The following is a 21,738-nucleotide window of genomic DNA, read 5'->3' on the forward strand; positions in this document are numbered from 1 at the left end:
CAGTGTCTGTCCTGTCCTCTTTTATTCTTGTGTTCCTTGCTTTCCATCCTTGTTGCCTTTCCTCTCTTCTTGTTTCTTACATCCTTTTCCTTATTTCCTTCATCATATCCTTCTTTCTTTGACCTTTCCTACTGTATTTTTATCTTATTTTATTTCAATTACTTCGATTTTTCCTGGAGATGTGCCGAATCCTGATTTTTTTGGGTTCTGCCGAATACTGAATCCACTGTTTAAAGTTCGGCTGAATCCGAAACCGAATCCTACTCCCATCATTGGCCCATACAGGAAACACATTATAAATGCAGTAGGCTAAACAACATCACACAGTGTGTTTCCTTTTTTTATTCTGACTGTAAAAACAAACAAACAGTGGGCAACAGCTCTCACCACTATTTTGGATTTGAACAGAATGCTCACATTTAGATTTAATCTTCAAGTCATTCAGGATTCAGACTTTAGTGTTTGTCTCATTCTAAACAAGAAAGAAAAAAAAACCTAAAATTATTTCCAGCAGAGAAAATATCTGCCTTTAAGTATTACTGTGTGGTACTTATACCATGTTTGCACATTTATGTTAAAATAACAGTTGTTTGTTGGTTTGAAATTATGGCGATAGTGATGCTAATTTCTGTTAGCAGGTCTATGGTGTTTTCCATTATATGTTAGCATCAGGCTAGCAGACTTTATGTTAAAAATGTGATACTGTAATGACAGCAATGCTGGCTGTGCTGAGAGTGATTTGAACATTGTCGTTCAGTGAGGGCCGAATATTGTTTGTACTTCATGTAATCATAGGCGGCGTCATCACCGGTTCGGTCGAAAATTCGTCCAAATCCAAAACCGAATCCTGGAGTCACTACATCCCTAATTCTTCCCCACATTTCTTCATTCTTTATTCTCCGTCCTCATTTCTCTTCACTCCTTCCTCTTTGACCTGAATGCATACAAGTCTTAAAGCTGTGAACGTGCCTGTTAGATGCACGCTTTGCTTTTATTCCACTGTGTTGTTGCTCATTTCACTCCAGTGAAGGGTTCAAACACTCAACACTTGCATTTACATTTGCCGCCGTGCACACACGCACACACATGCACACATAAACACCCCGACGTGCCAACGCAATAAACACACTCCCATGAACCCAGATCCAGTCGCTCAGACACGGAGGCAGACGGTGCTCAGCGGGCTGAGCGGGGCCTTCCCACCTAGTTAATGGCAGAACAAATGATATATGTGCAGAATTACAAAAGCAAACACACATTTCGTGCACCATTTGAAGACAAAGACTCGACCTGCCAGACTTACACAGTCAATTGTGCGAAACCGCATGATTTGCAGCTATTTTCTCCCGTTCCCCTTTTTCTCTTTTCCTTTGATGAATTTGTCAAGTGTGAGAGCAAACAATAGAGACAGTGGCAATGAACGGGCAGACAATAGCGCTGCCATATTAACAGGCATCAACCGGAGTGGGGGCTGATGACACTCCTGATGAGACATGGAGAGTGGGAGGAGGAAAGTAAAGAGAGGGAACGGAGAAGGACGGCGGGGAGGGAGAGACGGCGGCATTTCCATCCAACTGTAAAGCAAATCTAAAGAGAAGTTCTGCAAATGTCAGACGAAGCAAAAATGTGAATCAGTGGGGATGAAGCGGATAAAACTCGTAAACACTCATCTGCCAGAAAAAAAACTGAGCTGAATTAAGGATTTATCTGCCTTTTTTTTCTTTCGGGGGTCCAATTTGTGCCTTCATTGTATCTGTCACCTGGTGATGTTCAATTCATCCACACAGCGAAATCCCATATTCCACAAAAATTACATTTAAATGCTGCTAATTTGCTTTGTCGGATACATTTTTGGAGAAAATGCAGCCGGCGCCTGGATTACATCCACTCAGTGCTTTATTCCAGTCCAGAGAGCGTGACAGTCTGAGGCTGCACAGAAGTCTTAATGAGGAGGAGGAGGAGGAGGAGGAGGAGGAGGAGGAGGAGGAGGAGGAGGAGGAGGAGGTCCAGGTGGATGAAGCTAAATACTCCAACACCAGAGACACGGTTCACGTCCTGGTGTCCCATGAGTGGTGTGGTTTAAGCTACCAGAACACTTAATTACCCCAGGGGTAACACTGTGGTTCTGGTTAGTGCTGAAAAACTGAAAATATCAACGTGTGATTTAAATCGGCGTTGACTTTTTTTCCGTAGCAGGTCCCAATTTTATTTTAAGTTTGGATTTACATAAGCAGATACAGTATGTGTGGTTTTAAGTAGGAAAAACCATCTCAGTTGTAGTTTTCAGGCTTAGATCTGGTGCTCAGTGTCGGCCAATCAGAAAAGAGGAGGCTCTGAGCCTCTATTCCGATTGGCTGAGTGTTTTCTGAGTGTTCCAATGAAAGAAAGAGCAGATTTCTGAATAAAACACCCAGAAAAAACAAATCCTGCAAAGTGTTGGATGGATGTTTAGTTCCAGGTGAGAGGCGGGGCTTTGAGTGGCTGCTTTGTTGTGACATCACAAAGTGACAGGAAGTCCTGACGGCTGGTTTTAAAGCTCAGTTTCTGAATACAGGCTGTGTGCATTTCTCTGTGGACTGAGGCTTTGATACTTTCACAGTATTAATATAGAACCTAGAGATGCTTTATAATCACACTACACATGGACATCTACCTTTATACTGTATGGAGCTTTAACACAAACCCTCCATTACTCCCTGTAGTAACAAAATAAGGTCTCTGTTTTGTTTGTTGGGACCAAAGTAAAAGTTGCTGGTCAGTTGCACACGTGTGGGAATTATTGACAGGTTTGTGCATTGATTGATGTGTTGTATTTGCAGAAACAGCTTGTTCCACTGTTTTACCAACTGGATAAAGTGGGGAAACCGCCCGTGGGCACCGGCGGATCGCCATGGTTACTGCATGTCAGCAGGATGTAAAACAGCTCGAGCTCCAAAATTAGGAGCACTGGTTTGATTTGGTTTGGTTTGGTTTTGTGCTCTCTTTGTTGTTGTGGAAGCTGCAACGGAGCCGCTGATCACCCTGATCTGTTCTGACAGATTATATCATGATCCAGCAGGGATGAAGTCACACAGACTATAAACATATGGGCTGATGATGCAGATGAGCTGAATGTGGATGTGGCTTTATAATAAAAAAGAAAAATCTACAGTACCTACATTCCTTTCTCAGTGGTGGCAGATGAGGTGACACAGATACTACGTGCTGACAAGCTGCTGAGATCATGTTTTGAAAGAGAATTTAATTTTCAGTGGCCACAGGGTCTGGTGTCCTTCACCTCTCTGCACCTGTGCACTCCATCGCCGTCTGCATCTGTTTTTGTTTCTTCTCTCTTTTTCCTTTTTCCTCCCTCCCTCTCTCTCTTTTTCTGGCTTCCTCCTCTCGTTACCACTGAGTCATTCGAGCTTATGAAAGCCTGGAGACAGCGCTCTGCCAAGACCCAAATCAACTCATTTTTGCACACCAACACACTTGTCACGGGTTTTGTGTCTGTGTGTTCTTATAGCCTTGAGATGACTCCTTCTCTCCTCTCCCGTCTCTTTCTCCCTCCTCTCTCTGCTGCTTCTGAGTAAAAGAGCTCACCTCAAATCTTCTGCTCCATCTTAACCCCCCTCCTCCCTTAAAGCGAGATGTTTTTTCGTGGCTTATGAGTCCAGAGTATCACTCACTGCCATTTGTGCATCAGATATAAAAAATCGCAACCACCTACCGCCTCCTTCGGGCTCTTCGTGTGTGTTTCATTTTCCTGCCTCATGTTTTCATCCCTTCCTGGTGACTCCAGTATCTCAGGGAAGCCTTGAGACCTTTTCATCAGATTTGGCACAAATGGCGGCTCAGACGTGGCCGATCCGAGGATCTCATGTCGTGGACAGGGCCGTTGTATAGGGGAGAAAGGTGATGATAATTCTAGGGGCCCAGCGTCCAGTAGGGCCCACAAAAAACCCCAGTAGTCTAATCTTTGTATGACTGAATTATTCTGGATAAGACCCTGACTAATACTCGTATAGTAATGCTGCATTAGCATCAAAACAAAGTAGGCTAAATAAAAAATGATAATACATACAGTAGTCTAAGAAAAAAAAAGTGGAAAAGTCAGTGGGCAGGGCCCACTTTATTATTCTTTCAGGGGCCCCAGAATTCCTAGCAACGGCCCTGGTCGTGGACAAACTTTTTTTTAGGCACAGGACGTTAGGGAGATTTGATTTAACTTCAAAAAGTCAAAAAAGTTCTTGTTCTGTTTTGTGGAACTTGTTCATGGACCTCCTTGTTCTCCAACTGAGCAGAGCAAGAACCACGATGTCCAGCTGCAGCCCGAGAGGGTGGAGGCATAATCTTTACATTTAAGACCTCATTCATACATTCATTAGTGTTGTGCAAGATTGGTCTTGACTCGGTCTTGGTTTAGGTGGTCTTGACTTTTAGTTGTGGCACAGTTTGAAAACAGACGCAACAGCACTTTGGGTCCAAATGGGTCCTAAAAAAAAAGTTATGGATCATAACTGGATCATAACTTAGGACTATCAAAATAAAATCAGAGCAGAACCAGGATGCAGATCATAGATTATGGACTTTTTTTGTCATATCCTCCACTCTTACCTTTACTTGGAGTTGGACTTTACGTCACAGTTTTGGCCATAGTTGTTGTAACTCTCGCTGGATGTAAATTGCCACCTGATTGGCTGTTGGAGGAACAGGACCAGGGAGGTTATCATTCTCCTGCTGTGCAGCGAGGTGGTGGAGTGGTGTCGGAGGAAATGCAGCGTTTGATTGGGCTCTTACCGGCCTTGTTATTCTCAGGCTTGTTGTTGTGTTTTCTGGTCCTTAAGAAAAGAGAGAAAAAAAAAAAAAGCCGCCCGGCCTCATCTGCACTCGCTTAACTCGAGGGCATCCGCAGCGGCCTCCTTGGAATCGAGCCGACGGTAATTTCACCGGTGTTATTGGGGAAAACTACGGCCCACCTCTCTTTTCCCCCAGTGTGTGTGTGTGTGTGTGTGTGTGTGTTTTAAATTAGCCACAGAGTTGTTTGAAAAGGATATCAGCCATTTAGGGTAAATGAGCCCACTCCTGATGCCCCAGTGGCGACCCTCAGGCACTTTCTATAAACTTTCATAAAATAGCAGTTTGGATTTAAATGACTTTTTCTTTTTTAGTCCCACAGAGACTACATAAAAAAAACAAATAATAAAATAATAAAATCAGAGTCCCATGGCTCCAACAACAACTTCTCTGTTTGGATCCTCATTAGCTGACACTCCAGAAACTGCTGGTCCAAAAAAACACCAACAACAACAACAAGAAAGACAAAAAAAAAAAAAAAACAGCGCAACATGGTAAACATTAATTGACAGCGGAAATTTGGCAAGTACAAGAATCGCTCCTAAAAGAAACGAGCAGCCCATAAATGTTCAGATATGAAGAGCCTGAAAACACATTTTTGGCAGCGTGAAGCCTCGGTAAATTAAAGTTTTGTTGTTGTTGTTTTTGTTGCGTACGTTTCTTTATGTGGTGATTTAATTCAGTTGAGTTATTGTTCTCTAACAGCATCTAAAGGAAACAATGATTCATCAAAATAGAATCATTTTAAAGGCTTTCAGACGTTAGCCTAACACTTTATAACAATGCAATGCAATGAGACACAGGAGAGCTAATGCTAATGCTAAACTAGCTCTGTTTCTAGCTGCACAGTCTCATTGTCCTTCTCTTATAAGCTTGTTTAATGCAAACTCTGCTTGATGGATGATCAGTCATCAGTCAGTGATGCATCTGTTTCTACTTCCTGTTTTCTGTGCATCAGCTGTGATTCATTAACACACATTAAAGCAGAAGTAAGCGGAATGTTTGTGTTAATAAGTCTTAAATAGTTATATCTTCCGACAGCAATCACTTATATAGAGTGTTTGGTCCGAAACACGGGTCTGTCAGTCACTCTGCTCTGCTGTAAGCCGAGGAGAAAACTTTCCTTGTATCCTACAACCTTTATCCAATGAGGAGAGAGAACGGCATAAAGGGGCGGTCCTCTCTGTGTGTGCAGCCAAGGGATGCGCATGAATGTGGTGACGTAGGGACGAGGGCGGGGACTGCTAACTCCATCGGCTGACAGGAAGTTAGCCAAAACCACCGGATCGCTTACTTCTGCTTTAACTTAAATCCCAGTTTAGTCATATAGGCTATATACTGTTATATAAGAGCAGCAGCAGACAGACAGACAGACAGACAGCAGTCTAGGACAGTTATGAATAAAAAAATGAATGATTAATTACAGGACACTACAGATAAAGCCCTCGGACTTAACGCTCTGGCTGCCTGATGGAGACACAGCTCTGCACGTCTCACACACACACATACACACAGAAAGTGGATAACTCTGGATCAGTGTAATCCTTTCTGTTTTATTATTGTCATCATCATGGCGTCACATGACCGTCCTGAGTGCTGCTCGAGAGGCTTCTTCAGCCTGACAAGAATAAAATTCCTCGAGCAAACACTCGTCATTTTCTGAATATTTTCGGCGTGAATGAATAAAACTATTAGTAATCCAAGTATCATATTAGCCTCCAAAAATCCATATGGCAAATACTTTAAATGATCCTTTTGAGCCAGTTTGGGTTTGTTAGAACCCAAAACTTAATCAGTGGCAGAGAATAATTGGAGAATCGGCCTGTTTTCCTTTAGTATGTTCCCGGATTTGTTGTTTTTTTGGCCCCGAAACATTAAAATCTGCCATTTTTGTGTGTTATGCAGAATCCATTTTGCAATTTGACCCAGGTGTGTGCATCCAGTGATGTGTGTGTGTTTGTGTTTATGCTGACTAGGACGGTCTGGGGAATATCGTGGCACTACTGTTGGTTTAATGTGTTTGGAGTTAATAACCAGATGAGTGGATGAGCGGAGGAGGGGGAGGAGGAGTGAGAAATGGAGCAATTTGGCGTTTTTTTTGTGTGCTGAAAAAGAGATGGAGATGGAGATGGAGGGAGAGATAAAGGGAGAAGGAGACAACGAGAGCCAGAGGGGTAAACAGAAAACGGTCCTTTCGCTAAAACACCACCGGGTTCTGTGGCGGTGTCTGTGTTTTGGCAGGGGAGGGATGCACTACGTCATTTATCTCAATGATACACACTAAATATTCATACACACACACACACAAATAAGTTTAATGTCTTCATTAGGAGGTTGTATCCTGCACAAAAATCTCTGTGGCCCAGAAATAATTCCAGATATAATAATAAAATAAAATAAAAAAACAAAGCAGGAGCCATGAGGGACTTTAATGGTGTGGAAATTGAACTGAATGAAAAACTGATATTATTAACAGAGTGCAGGCCAAATGTGATTCTACCATCAGATAAAGTGACCTGTCAGAGCGGCAAGTTACACAAAGGCCAAACTCGCCTCAGTGTTGATTTATCTTCTGACTAAAAAAAAAAAAACCTTCAGCAGTGTCTTCAGGTCCAAACTGTGTCCTCGTCCAATCAACAACAAACACTTCTCCTCTGCAGCTTCTGGTGTTTATACTCAACTGCAAATGGCTATGTATGGTTTTAATAATGTTGTCTTTGAAACTTTGAGTAAAAATGTTCACCATACAGTACTCATGGTGAACTTTTGTTTTTATCTATTAGGTAAAATGAATAGTAGTCTGTTCAAAAATGGCCAAAACAGCTAATGTAAAGTTATAATGTTGGGAGAAGTAAAAACATGACCAGATAACCTCACATGAGCTTTTCCTCAGTAAAAAAAAAATAACTTAACCTTGAAGTCGACTATTTCATCTGATTCCTTTCATTGAAGAAACATGATGATTGTTCATGGCAGACACATCTTTGTATAGACCACAGACACCGGACTGCAGTTCATCACTCAGCTCCGGCTCAGACCAACAACAATCTGTGACACATTCGTGAAGATGAATCTTCATTTTCGTCTTTCCACTGAGCGATTCAACCTCCAGCCCAAACAGCAGGGCTGCGCAGAGACAAAGACAAAAAGTCAAACCTTGTACGTGGGTACTTGCAAACAGAGTTTAGAAGCCACATCCAGAAAAGAATCTCTAAACACAAAAATGCAATAAAAACACTGCACACTTCATGCCACACCAGCAGGCAGTGATATCATTTCAGCTTTTAAAAACACGTTGACCAATCGAAGCATAGCATAGAAGAACTTCGGTTCGACCTTTGCTTTACTATTCCCATGACTTTCATCACACTGTCAATGTAGACGTTCATCAAGCACACTCAAAAAAAGCAACACCCTAAGGCAGTGTTTTTCAACCTTGGGGTCGGGACCCCACGTGGGGTCGCCTGGAATTCAAATGGGGTCACCAGAAATGTCTAGTAATTGATGAAAATTTTAAAAAAGACTGATAAAAATATTATTTAAACTAACACCACAGGCAATCTTAAACAACTGTGTTCTACACTTTCACTTTCTCGAATATAAATCGAGTTCAAATAAAATGCACCATATAAAATCTGAGCTGGCTCATCTTGATTGACGCGGGTCATGTCAAAATGGGGTCTCGAGCCAAAAAAGGTTGGGAACCACTGCTGTAGTGGCACACATTCAGTGCGACACACATTCAGCGAGCGCACCGCATGTCATGTGATAAGAATGAACCAATCAGCTCCATGGACCTGCTTCTCCAGCAGCAACATGCTCCCCGGCGTCCAGAGCTCAGCGGTGTCTCTGCTCTCTGCTGTCCAGCTTCCTCTCCTTTCCTTCTCCACATGTAAACACAGAAACAGCCTTTTTGAAAAGGTGTGTCTCTGTCGGTTTCTTTAGGACCGAAGACGCTGTTTAGATGTGGACGATGAGGTCCAAACACACACAGACAAGCATCTGGTTGCATCTGTTTGCGTCTCCGTGTGGACTAATGGTCTAAGAGGCGACAACACGCTGTGATTGACAGCTGACCTCTGGGGGAAGCTCAGGAGCCGCTTACACAGTTTAGCACCAAAAGATAAAGATACAAAGGATGTCGACTGCAGATTTCCACCTTGACGATAACAACAACAGGCTTTTTGTTCGCATGAAACACATGAAAACAAAAAATTAGGATCGATCCCGGCTCCTGAGAACTGATGTTCTTACTTGATAAGTGTTCGACCCGGACATGTGAAATAGATTTTCTTTTTTTCTTTTTTTTTTACATCCAGTATTGTTTTTTTCTTTTTTTTTTATCTCCATCCTGAAATGTCACATTGTTGAGGGAATAAAAAGTGTAGATTTTGGTGGGAGGGGGTTTCCAGCTGATCACAGCATCATGATTTCCGATCACTGCTCCGGCTGCTGTTGTTGTCACATCCCAGAGACACCAACACCCATCCAACAGGCACATAGACATAGTTTTTATTTTCTAAGTGCGAGCCGACTGTATCCTCTCTCTCAGCTGTGGTAACGCCGGGCGAACGCTCCTCCGCCGTCCAAGACAATTATCTGCTCTAATGGATTCAGTTGAGACGGAGGCCGACCTGCGATGGAGGGGCTGATTTATTTCATTCTTTCCTAAAGCAGACGTTAGCTTTTTTTTTTTCTTTTTCCTTTTTTTTTTTTTTTAGACGGCTACCCAGGCCCAATTAGAGAGCAGCTGCAGGTGGATTTTAATGGGAGATTGTGTGTGTGTGTGTGTGTGTGTGTGTGTGTGTGTTTATACTTGTGCATGCCTCAGCGACAGAGAGAGTTGCTTGGTTTTAAGCGAAGTTGCAGAGCTGGATTTTTTTTCTTTCTTCTCTGCGAGCACTTCAGGGTCAGCCAGAAAGAGGCTTTGATTTCCGGAAAGTGCTCTTGTTGTTTTCGCAGCGAGGGAGGGAGAAGGGAGGAAGAGGAGGAGGAGGAGGCAGTAGTATTGGGGGGGTGACATTGGTGTTTTTTGTTTTTTTGTTTTTTTTTTCCACCACAGTATAACCAGTGGATTGTATAGATTTGCGAAGTGCTGCGAGCTGGACCGGTTCCTGCGTTAACAGGATTAGAACATCAGCCAAACGCCCGTCAGAGAGGCGGCATTGTTTGAAGCCATCCACTCATCCTCTCCCTATTTTTCCATCTGACAATCTGTTTCTTTATTGCGCTGTCAAATTCAAAATGTGTTCTCTGTCATTTCTTTTTTCTCCTCCTCCTCCCTCTTCCCTCCTCCTCCTTTTCCCCGTCCCTGCTGCTGTCACTCAGCGGCTCTTTGACACACATAAATTATACACATTAAGGGGCATTTTTACAGCTGCAGAAAAGGGAACAGTGAGACGGAGGGTGGTGGAAGTGGAGGAGGAGGAGGAGGAGGAGGAGGAGGATGTAAGAAATAGAGGGAGGTGGTGGTGGTACTGTGTGTATCCTGAGCCACCCAGAGGCCTGTGTGAGCGGTAATTGCTCCAGAGTGTAGTTAATGTGGGTCAGCGGCTGAGTGGAACCCCAGGGGTCAGAGGAAGTGTGGCAGGGGGGGAAAGGAAAAAGGAAAAAGGAAGAAGGGAGTGATGGAGGGAGAAAAGATGGAGGGAGGGATGGAGGGAGTCGGAGTGAAAGCTGCAGCCGGCCGCAGGTGGAAGGGCTCCGGGTGAAGCTCAGTGATACACACAACCCCTCCTCCCCCCTCCTTTTAATAAACCATACTTCCACTCTGCTGCTAGACTGCAGGGCATTCCTCCTTTCACTCCCTCCACACCTCCACCTGCCCTTTTTACCCCTCCCTCTTTCTCTCCCTCCCTCTCTCTGTCTGTGCTGATTCAACCAACACAGTTTTCCAGCCTGCAGGTTTTGAACACACACAAGATAAATCTTTGTGGTCAAGAGACGATGAACAAGATAAAAAAACAAAAAAAACAATGTTTGTTTCTCCACCCAGAGTTTTTGCTTTTTTTTCCTGAATTACTGGACATTTGTTCTCCCACAGTCTGTAAATATTAGTCAGATAAATCAATATGAGAGCGGATAAAAAAGGTCCTCGGCACCAAATCGTTTGCAAACGCAGGAAAAGACAGAGAGAGGGCTCATCTGGGAGTTGGGGCAGGGCAAAGTTGTTGAAAATCTCGCACAAGTTTGCAAACAGTTTACATGTTTTAAGAGAGAAAGTGTGTTAAATATGTATTAAAATCCCCTTAACCTCCGTCCAGGACCCGACGGGTCAGTGGGTGTTAAATATTGTTTAAAAAAGAATACTTCTTTTTATTCTTGCAAACAAATCATGGAAGTCAGTTTCTTGCCATGTTACTGTAGATCAGGCATGTCCAAAGTCCGGCCCGGGGGCCAACTGCGGCCTGTGTTCAATTTCCCACCGGCCCTGCAGCCTCTGTCATAAAATCGATAATATGCAGCCCGAAAACACGTACAAAAAAAGCTATTTTATATTTCACCAGAAGATGGCAGCCGACCTGTGGCCGCACTTTAGCCACGCGACCCTTGACCCTTTCCAGCCCGTTTCTAAAACATAATATAATATAAAATATAATATGCAATGTTAATGAACCTAGATATGTTTATGCTTCCTGAAAGTTTTGACTTTTTCTTCATTCTATGTGGTCTTCAAATATGAAAAGCAGAGTGATTTTGGTAAAAACTTGTTTAGATTTATTTATATTCTATATGAAGAAATGAAAAGAATGCCATTTGCAATAAAAGAAAATGCATTAAATAGTTCATTTGTATTTAATGTTAATGGTTCAAAGGATGTCAGGCTGAATGGTCAGCCCTTATACATTTTCACCTCACCCAATTTGACCCTCTTTGCAAAATGTTTGGACACCCCTGTTGTAGATGGACGTCACATTTCACCCACAGACACTTTAACTTGGCGACTGAAGGAGCTGGGGATTGAACCGCCAAACCTTCTGATCAGCAGACGACTCGATCCAACAAGAAAATCAGTTTCTTGCAGTTTAATGTGTGAAGCCAGTTGCTGTTTTGTGGATTTCAACTTTGAAAGTGAAAATCACAACAATAAAAAAAGAAAGAAAGAAATCCAGTAAATGTGACGTGTCTGGATGAGACCGGGACGGGTCAGCGCTCTGAAAGCCAGACTAATGGAAAGTCTTTTTAAGTAGATTAGCTGCTGCTTAAACTAACATGACCCACCCACCTATTCAGTGGCAGGGGAGGCATCCAGACGTCCTCGTTTAAATTAAAGCTTTACACTGAAAAATTACTAGAACGAATTAAACGTACAAAGACAGTCAAGTAGTAGAGGGAGCGGTCGTCAGACTGGAACAACACGGTTTGAAATAAAAAGCCAGAATCCACCTGAAATACAGATACTAGAGCCTGAACACACCTTTCTCTCTCCTCCTCCTCCTCCTCCTCTCCACCACCAGGCTGGGGGTCGACCTGTGGTTAGAGGGGGTAGATGTGTTGACAGAGCCGGGGGGCTGCGGGGTCTTCACTCAGTCAAAGGCCCCCTTCAGCAGCCATAAAGCATTTATGAACAGGCATCTCCCTCCTCTGCTCGCTATTCTGCTCACAGCCTCTCCTCCTCCTCCTCCTCCTCCTCCTCCTCCTCCTCCTCCTCCTCCTCCTCCTCCTCCTCTTCTTTTTTTTTTGTATCTCGCAAACACTCTGCCCTTCTTCCCCACATCCCTCCTCCTCCTCCTCCTCCTCCTCCTGTCTCCCACTCCCCACTCTTTCTTACTTCTTCTTACTTAGCGTCTAATAGATTTCCTCCCCTCCATCCGATGGTGTGTGGTGTGTGTGTGTGTTTGTGTGTGTGCGTCTCTGGTGTGTGTTTTTCAGTGTCCCTCTTCAACAGCACAAGCAGCGAGCGGCTCCCTGTTCTGAGCCCTCTCGGCCTTCAGGTAAATGTTTGTGCTGCGAGAGAAAAGACACACGTACGTACATACAAATAGACGGAGAGAGGCTGAGCTGATTTATGCCGGTCGGTCGGTCGGTTGGTGGGTCGGTCTGCCTTTTTTTTTTTTTTTTTCACCTGTTCAAGGTTGTCGTACACGTATGTTTGTCTGTGACTTGGGCGCACACATGCAAACATACACTTAAAATAATATGTGTGCTCTCGGTAGCTTTCTAGCTTTGTGTGTGTGTGTGTGTGAGGCGCGAGTGTGCTGACTCTTAAACAGGTGGAACTGGAACACTGCAGGGAATGTCTATCTATCTATGCATGTGTGTCTGTGTGTGTGTGTGTGTGTGTGTGTGTGTGAGGTCCACTCCTCTGCTCTTTGATCCTCATCTTGACAGCTCACCACCTGGGACGATCCGCCACACGCCGCATGGCTCCCAGGCCCCGGCTACACCATGGGAATCACAACACACACACACACACACACACACAGTAACACAGTGCTTTACAGCCAACCCTCTCCCTCCCCCTCCCACTCCCCCCTGCACATTAAATGCCGTCAGAATCACTAATGCTAACACCAAAAGCTAACCCTCCCATATACAGATATGCATAAGGAAAAAAAAAGGGGGAAAAAAGAATCATAATTCACTGCTGCACTGGCTAGCAGCTAACCCTCATACAGTGCTATTGGAATTGCTAATCGCACACGAGGGGCCGAGGCTCGAACACAGGTGCAGTTGGATTGGATGATGATGGGAGGAATTATAATGTACAATACTGGGCCAATGCTAAGAAGCTCCGTGTCTCCTCCGTGCAGCGAGCCGAGCATGCAGGAAATATAATAACCACAGTTAAAAGTTAACGTGCCTCACATGGAAATCCTGAAGTGAAGTGAAGAGCAGGGCAGGGCTGACAGGCACATTTAGTCAAAGCAAAGACTTAAAGGGTCAGTGCATGACTTTTTTTTCCTCTTGATATTTGATGCATATGAATAAAGCGCGAGGGGAAATCAGTATTTTGTTCATTTTTCAGCTGATCAGAGTTGAAATTTAACGACTAATCTACTCTTAAAGGGGAACTACACAAGTCCGGTGTCTCCTCCTCTGTGTTGCTAACCCTCCTCTCCTCCATGTGCATTTGATTTCAACAAAGCCGGTGAGAAATCAATCCATGGAGCGGTTGATAACGTTATCTACCATCTACCATGTTACCATGTGTATATCTGTGTAGTCTTATCTGTCATAAACAAGAGATTACGGGTTACGGGGCATTTACCATTTATTTAGCCATCACAATAACTCCAAAGCTGTTTAGTTAAGGTAGAAATGGAGCAAAGTTAAGTTAAAAATGATGCATTGTTCCTCTTTAACTGCACAGATCTCAGCCTGTGTTGAAGACTTCAGTTCAGCATCACTCTGTGTAGTAACAGACATTTCATCGTTTTTCTTTTTTTAATGTCTTGTATTGTGGTGTCATGACTTCTCAGCACTGTGTGGTTGGTTGTGTACAGGCTGTGCTTGATTGACACGTCTCTCTCACTCTGCCTCCCGGTTTCTGTTTCAACTTTCCAGGGCAGGAAAGTTTAGTCAGTTCGCTGTGCTGCTCTGTTCTGTCTCGTCAGCAGACTAAGTTTTATCTCTATCAGCTGATAGTGAAGCTGCAGGAGGTTTGTAAAGTAAAGAGGCTGTAGTTAAGTTTTTCCAAACTTTTGAGCTTCGGCAGCAGCAGTCATGCAAATGTATGCATCTGTAAATATATAGTATGTTGGTTCATATGGTTCATATGCTCGTTCATCTCCCTGCTCTGCTTCATTTTTCACTTTCTGGACAAATTTAACAAATTTACTATGAATTCAAAGAGGTCATGATAGAAACGCAGCCTTGTTTCATTCACTGAGAACAATTATTATCTCCAGAGTTTTGAAAGAGTGAAAGAGAGAGCTGAAGAATGTAAACACTCCCAATGATCCAAAGAAGTTATACTGACGACGTATCAGCAATACAATAAAGATGGGGTATCAATAGAAATATAGATTTTTTTAGTTTTTGAGGACACGCATTTCATTAAAGGAAAATAAAAAAAAGAATATTCTTCACTATTTAGATTCTTGAACGCACTTTCATGGCCAATAATTTCACTTCCATATTCCTACTCCTTTTTTTTATGATAATAATGGAGAGTAAAGATGAAGTAGAGAGGAAGCCCCCCTCCTCACACACACACACACACACACACACACACACACACACACACACATTACCACTCAGTCATGTGTGGTATCAGTTTGGTGACCTACATGTAGTGAAAGTCTGTCGGTCTAATGACTAATATCCGCTCTTATCTCCGTGCCTTTAACTGGCGGAGGGCTGGTGCGAATCCCTCGGTGGTAAATTGATACTGTAAAAATCAGAGGAGGAGGGGGAGTGGAGGGGGGGCTTAGGCTTTAGTGAAGTGACTATACCCACCCACCTTCGCCCCCCTCGAGCTGCCATAAACGCCGGAGGTTGTGGAAGAAAACACTAAGCCGAGAGTTATCCCTGCTAATACACAGCCGCTGCACCGGCTGAATCACAAACACCAATCACGTCGCTGACGCCAGGCTAAGGGCCAACTATTCAACAGGCCTGGCACCCAGAGGACACCGCAGGAATTCAGATCCATTACGCTCCCAGCCTCATCAAAGGGACTCTGGGATTCGGATGCTAAACCCGCTCCAGATGCTCACTGTTGGATTTCACTAAGATGCACTGCAGGGCAAAGTGTCATCAGGGCTGACTGTCTGCGATAGCTACAGACACACAAACAACACAACCACACAACCACAACCTCTCCGTCCGCTCCGTCCGCTCCGTCCGTCTGCGTCATTCACACCGAGTTGATCTGTGTCATAAACACAATGGATGGGAGGTGCGCACACGACGAAGCAGATGTAAACAATGGTGCGCTCCAGACTCATCTCTGGACAAATAAACACACGGCAAAATGAACAGATGTGCAGAGCTGAAGGCAGAAGGTCCAAACATATGAACCTGCAGCAACCGGAAGGAGCCTCACCTGTGGCTGATGGAATAGAATATCCTTTATTCTCATTGTCACGTGTACAACGGTAATTAAAATACCAAACCAGACGGTGCAACGATAAATAAAAAGAGACTGTAAAATTAGCATTGGAAAAGAGAATAGAATAAATAATGTTAATAAAGAAATAAAACAAACACACAACATTTACATTCAGTTTGCCGTACCGTACACAGGGCCGTTGTATAGGGGAGAAAGGTGATGATAATTCTAGGGGCCCAGCGCCCAGTGGGGCCCATAAAAAACCCCAGTAGTCTAATCTTTGTATGACTGATTTATTCTGCGTAAGACCCTGACTAATACTCATAGTACACTGTAAAAACTCAACATCTTTCCAAGAATATTTGCCTTATTTCTTGTCCAAATGTCTCATTTCTAGTCAAAACTAATCTCTTTCCACTTAAAGAGACTCATCACCATGACTCATCACCTAAAAATTAACTTGTTTTTTTAGATAATTTTCACTTAAATTCACAATAAATAGAAAAATCTGCCAGTGAAAGTAAGTTTTTTGTGCTTGTAATAAGGAAGAAAAACTTGCTCCACTATCAGATTTTTTCTACTTATTTCAAGTGAAAATCTGCTTGAAAGAAGTAAAAAGTGTCTAAAAACAAGCTACTTTTAATATGATGAGTCTTATTTTAAGTATAATGAGATTTGTTTTGACTAGAAATGACATTTTGTCTAGAAATAAGACAAATATTCTTGCTAAGATACTTGAGTTTTTGCAGTGTAATGCTGCATTAGCATCAAAACAAAGAAGGCTAAATAAAAAACGATAATACATACGTACAGTAGTCTAAGAAAAAAAAAAGGAAAGGTTAGCGGGAGGGGCCCACTTTAGTATTCTTTAAGGGGGCCCAGAATTCCTAGCAACGGCCCTGACCGTACATATAGCAGATGATTCATGCAAAAAAAAAAAAAAGATCATCTGACAGAGCCTGTGATTGTTTTTTTTGGTCGCTCTTTAATCTGTGAATGACTTTTTACACCCTCTGGATTGTGAAGTGCTGTGTTTACACTGTGGTCACAGAAAAAACACACACTTATAATTAAGCAGCAGGTGTCCATTAAAATCATATTATCAGTCACCTCAAACATAGTTTCAGTCAACAGCTTAACCACCACTCCAAACCAGAGGCTGGTGTTTATTTAGCTGCTACGGCTGCTACATGCTAAGCTAAGCTAACTCTCTTCAGGTAAATTCACAAAGGAGCGCTGAGCAGTTTATCTTACAACTGTAGCATCTACTATTTAGAGTTGATATTGTGCAATATCTCAGTAAAAAAGTATTTCTTTTATACCTTCAATGCTAAAAAAAAAAGAGGTTTGTTCATGTTGTGTTTCGGTGAAGAGACAATATCTCTGTTTCTCTGCTGGTATATTGGCCTGCAAGTCCCTTAAACCCGAGGTGTTCAGTGATCTCGATGCATCGGGGGCTTCGTATTTGTTCCTCCACTTGACACAGGCTCACCACAGGTTTTATTATGTTTTACAGCAGGGCTTGTGTCTTGTGTCTTTCTTTTCTGATCCTTTCTCAGCGGTTTGGTATTTTAACTTTCCCCGTGGCCGTGGGATAACGGTGTCAGCAGCGTTACCGGGACATAAACACAACAACAAGACTCCTCGCTGAGGGAGAACTCTCCAAACCCCGCCATGTTTGACATAAATCAAAGACCGGCTGCTGTGTTTATGAGGAAGAAGCCGAAGAGTCGCACCTCTTTGTCTGGCCTAAATGTCCTCTTGCTGTTTTTTTGGGGGGGGTTTCTTTTTGCCTGACTGTGCAGGTTTTTCGTGCTGACTTGAGAACGGCCTACAACTGCAGTGTGTTCATGCCGCTCTGCAGGGATTACACAGATTAATGAACAGGCAAAACCACATCTCTCCTTAGCTCCCTCTCTACTTCCTTCACTGCACTTATTATGTATGCACATGCATTCAAGTGCACTATACAGTGTGTGTGTGAGTGATTGAGGGACTAAGAAACTCATTAAGCTTTGATGAACAGGTCACAGGTCAAGGTTAGTTCAGCTTTCACTTCATTATTACTTATTTTCCAGTTGGGAGGTAACTGCTATTTTGCTCCAGCCAATCAGAGAAATTCGTGGCATTGAACGCAGCACAGAACCAATTTGAGCCGCTGGGAAAAAAGCTGGAGATTTCAGCAGCAATTCAGTTCAAAGATAGGGAACGAGCCAAGTTTTAATATGCTCTGCTCTTATTTTAACAGCATTTAGTGACTTTTCAATGGAGTCTTAAAACCCAGGAATTAACTGCGTTTTAGCACTTCCTCTTCCCCTCGTCCTGAAGTCTGCCAGGGTTTTGTGAATGTGTTCCTAAGCTCAAGACATTTTACAACATTAAATGCATCAGTTAATAGACCAGTCATGATTTCTTTAAAGCTTTTTTACTTCTATTTAAAAAGTTCAGGTTGCTAATAAGAGGTAGGGACTGCACAAAAACAGCCTTACAGCCTTGTTGTGTTTACTCGCCCTCTTGCAACTTTTTTTTATGAATGGTTCTGTAGAAGAGATCAGAGCTGAGTCAAACTACGTAGTGGTACTGATGTTAGAGTCATGCAGCCTTTGACTGTATTTAGACCTCAAGAATCGTAAAGTGGTGCATTAGTGAAAAAGTTATTTTAGCTGGTCGGTCAATAAAAACACGTTATTCCTGCAAAATGAATTCCTATGTCATGTAGATGTTGCACTCAGGTTTTCACGCTGATGTTTTTTTTTTAAACCTGCAAATCAATAATCGAATGAGTGAGTGTGAGTGTGACCAATAAATAAATAAACATTTTTCTTTAGTGAATGAGTGAGTGAGTAAGAAACTGTTGGCAGATTATTGAGGGATTAATGAAGAGGCAACCCTGTTTTTGTTTTTTCACCTCCTCTGTTTCTGTGCCTTTTGTTCTGTCGCTTTGGTTGTGTGTATCTGTGTATGTGTGTGTGTCGTGCATGTGCACACACACACACACACACACACTTACTTCCTCGAGGCTCAAGTCATCAGCATTGAAACGAATCCAAAAGCATTCTCTTCCCCTCAGCTAGGATGTTTCGTCCTTAACATTCACTCAGCGTTTGCCAGTGTCGACAGGTGATGCCAAGCAGATGAATAGAGAAAATGCTCTTTGTTGCTCCTTATGCTCATCCTCTTCTCTCTGTCTCTCTCTCTCTCCCCAGGCTGCTGTTTTGTCACGTTTTATACAAGGAAAGCTGCCCTTGAAGCCCAGAATGCACTGCATAACATAAAGACCTTAACAGGGGTGAGTGTGTGTCCTCCTTTCTCCTCTGCCTACTTTCTCCTCTAATCACACACTTACAGCAGCACCCTCAGGCGGCCCCGCCCCACCTGTGTGTGTGTGTGTGTCTGTGTGTGTGTGCAGCCTACACTGGGTTGTACAGCAGTGTGTGTGTGTTGCGCTGCTGCTGTCACAGAGCATTTTCAAGCGTGTGGGTGACCAGTGTGAGCAGGTGAGCAAGCGACTGTCAGAGTGAGTTTGTGGAAGAAAAAGTTCATGTGAAAGGCACCGTGTATGGTTATATTGTAAACAAATGCACTTCTCTTTTTAACACTCTTATGTGAACTCGCTGTCTCTCACAGAATAAAAGCCATAATATCATAATGCTAATTTGGGATCAAGGTGGAGCTCACGCCTCTATTAAATAGGTTCATGTAGCATCAGTCTCACTTACATCCAGGCTTTTGCTACATTTCCACCTGCTTTGAGTTTTCAAGCTCCTGAAATGGCGATTAGCTATGTTGTGCTGTTAGATTCTGTATTTTACCGCCACAATCTGCTTCCTGTTACACCAACCGGTCATTTACTGTATGTCTGTTAAAAAAAAAGCTATTTTGTGATAAAATTGTATTACAACGAGTGATTAGCTTAATAGTCTAACTTTGGCTAGCTTCGTCAGTAAGGCTACTAGCAGCTAGCCTACTGCTAATGGACACCAAGCCAAAAGAGTAGCTACAAAGACTGGCAGCCAGGTTCACATAGCATAATATAGCTACCTTTATACTAACTGGCTGCACATAGCATATCATACCAACCATGTAGCTATAGCTCCACATGGCATAACATAGCCGCCTAAAAGAAGGAAGTATCTGCATAGCGCCAAGTCGTGCCAACCCAAGCTAGCTTTACCAAGACCAAGCTAATCCAGCTCTCACTGGTGTGTGTTTCTTGTGAATTGTGAGGCATTTGATCGTTATCTTCCCTGGAGCACAAGCACCGGAGATGTATAGCCTAGCTAATGGCCTTGTGTTGGTGACACACTCAGCCCATAGTGTCGGGATGAACCCTGCAGTGTTTTGACTATCGTAGCTGTACAGGATAATGCTGAGAGAGAGAGAGAGTTTCCGATAGCGAGATGCTTCACTCAGAGTCATTGTTTCTTAAACAAGTGTCTTTTCCTGAGGGCTAACTTTTGTCTTGATCGTGTCTTTTCATTGCACTAGGACACATCAACATGGTTTTTCATATATTTACCATATTGTAATATAAATATACCAAATCAGAAGCTAGAGATAAGTGTTTGTCTGCTTGCACGTGTGTTTCTGCTTGTCTTATCGTTGCTGCCTGTGCTACAAAGGCCTGTGTTGAAGCTGTGGCGTTGCCTTTCATGCCGTGTGCTCCATCCTCAGCTATTGTTCTGCTCCTGTAGCCCAGGAGAGCGATAGAGGAAGTAGGCCGGAGCTCGCTCACACTCTCGCTCCTTCAGCCCTGGGTGGATATTAAGAGGCCCCCAGATCCCTTGTGCTCGGGCTATTGGCTGCCTCTCCTCCTCTCCTCTCTCTAGCTCCTTGGCTGCGGCGGCGGCTAACTGGAGTCTCATCAGTTGAGCGGTTGCACTCGCTCGCTCGCTTCTGTTAGTTGGATCGGTGGATGGCCCTCCTGGGGGCGCAGGACGGGGCGGATGTGCCGCGAATCCCCACAAGGGCCGTTACGTGGGATTTGCGCTCGTATTCCCGATTTTGGAGTCAAGCTTGTTGTTTTGCATAGTGTCACCGTGTTAATTGCTCGTGGAATAAGTACGTTAAATTTGGTCTGTCTTCCTGCACAGTGAGAGTTAGTCACTTATCCCTTGTTGGAGGTGTGAAACAGCCCTGGGGAGGACACATACTGCAGCAGTTTCAGGATTATAGGAACATGAAATCGCCTTCTTCTACACCATAACACCCTCCCTTTCTCCTGCTCTGTCTGGTCATCCCTCCTCCTCCTTCTCCTCCTCCTCCTCACCAGCTTCTCTCTCCTGCAGCATCCCCGCTTGTTATGTTTTTTTTAAGTCAAGTACCAATAAATTTGGATTGTAGTAGCAGGCAAAGGCGGAGATTTGGTCTCAGAAGTGGAGGAAATGTGGTAAAATCCGAGCTTTAACCAAAAAAGACAGTCGTTTATCATATTGACCTTTCATAATAATGGCCGTCTAACAGTTTTTTCTCTGTTATTGATGCTCTAAATTGTATGAGGAAAATGAAACGATAAAACAACCAGCTGTGAGATTAAATGTTTTTACTGGGAGAAATGGACTCCAGTAAACTCATTTTTGTTCTTGGCAGCGCACAAAAAAAAAGCTTCAGAGACGAGGTGAAATTAAAACTGTCCATTGAAACATAGACAACATTGATCAGCAGCACAATAAAAGCCTAATTAAACTGTGTCATATTCATCAGAGCCGGACAAGACGACACACTCGGACTGGCCTGCGTGTGATTTTTTTTAATAACAGTGGGTATTGACTGACGGATGTGAGTTTAAAACCCATGCAATAAATAAAGTACACTGAATCAATAGTAGCATAATGATAGATCATTGAATTTTCTTTTTAGACTGGCAGGAGACAAGAAGTCACAAAAAAAAAAACACAGATGATGAG

General features: G+C 43.2%; 1 protein-coding gene across 50 annotated transcripts in view; it reads left to right on the forward strand.

Annotated features, from left to right (window-relative positions):
- Positions 1-21,738, forward strand: part of celf2 (cugbp, Elav-like family member 2) — a 229,144-nt gene that overhangs the window by 139,457 nt on the left and 67,949 nt on the right. For all 50 annotated transcript variants that reach the window (XR_015035066.1, XR_015035069.1, XR_015035067.1 and 47 more), the window contains one exon: positions 19,039-19,121. Coding sequence is in view for 20 of the 50 variants with exons in the window: in XM_085769349.1 (XP_085625475.1) it covers positions 19,039-19,121 (83 nt within the window). In the remaining 30 variants the exon portion in view is untranslated. The remainder of the gene's footprint in view (positions 1-19,038; positions 19,122-21,738) is intronic.

The sequence above is a fragment of the Trachurus japonicus genome, chromosome 23 (assembly GCF_045865225.1).
Source record: "Trachurus japonicus isolate A0001 chromosome 23, Traja_1.0".
Taxonomy (NCBI): Eukaryota; Metazoa; Chordata; class Actinopteri; order Carangiformes; family Carangidae; genus Trachurus; species Trachurus japonicus.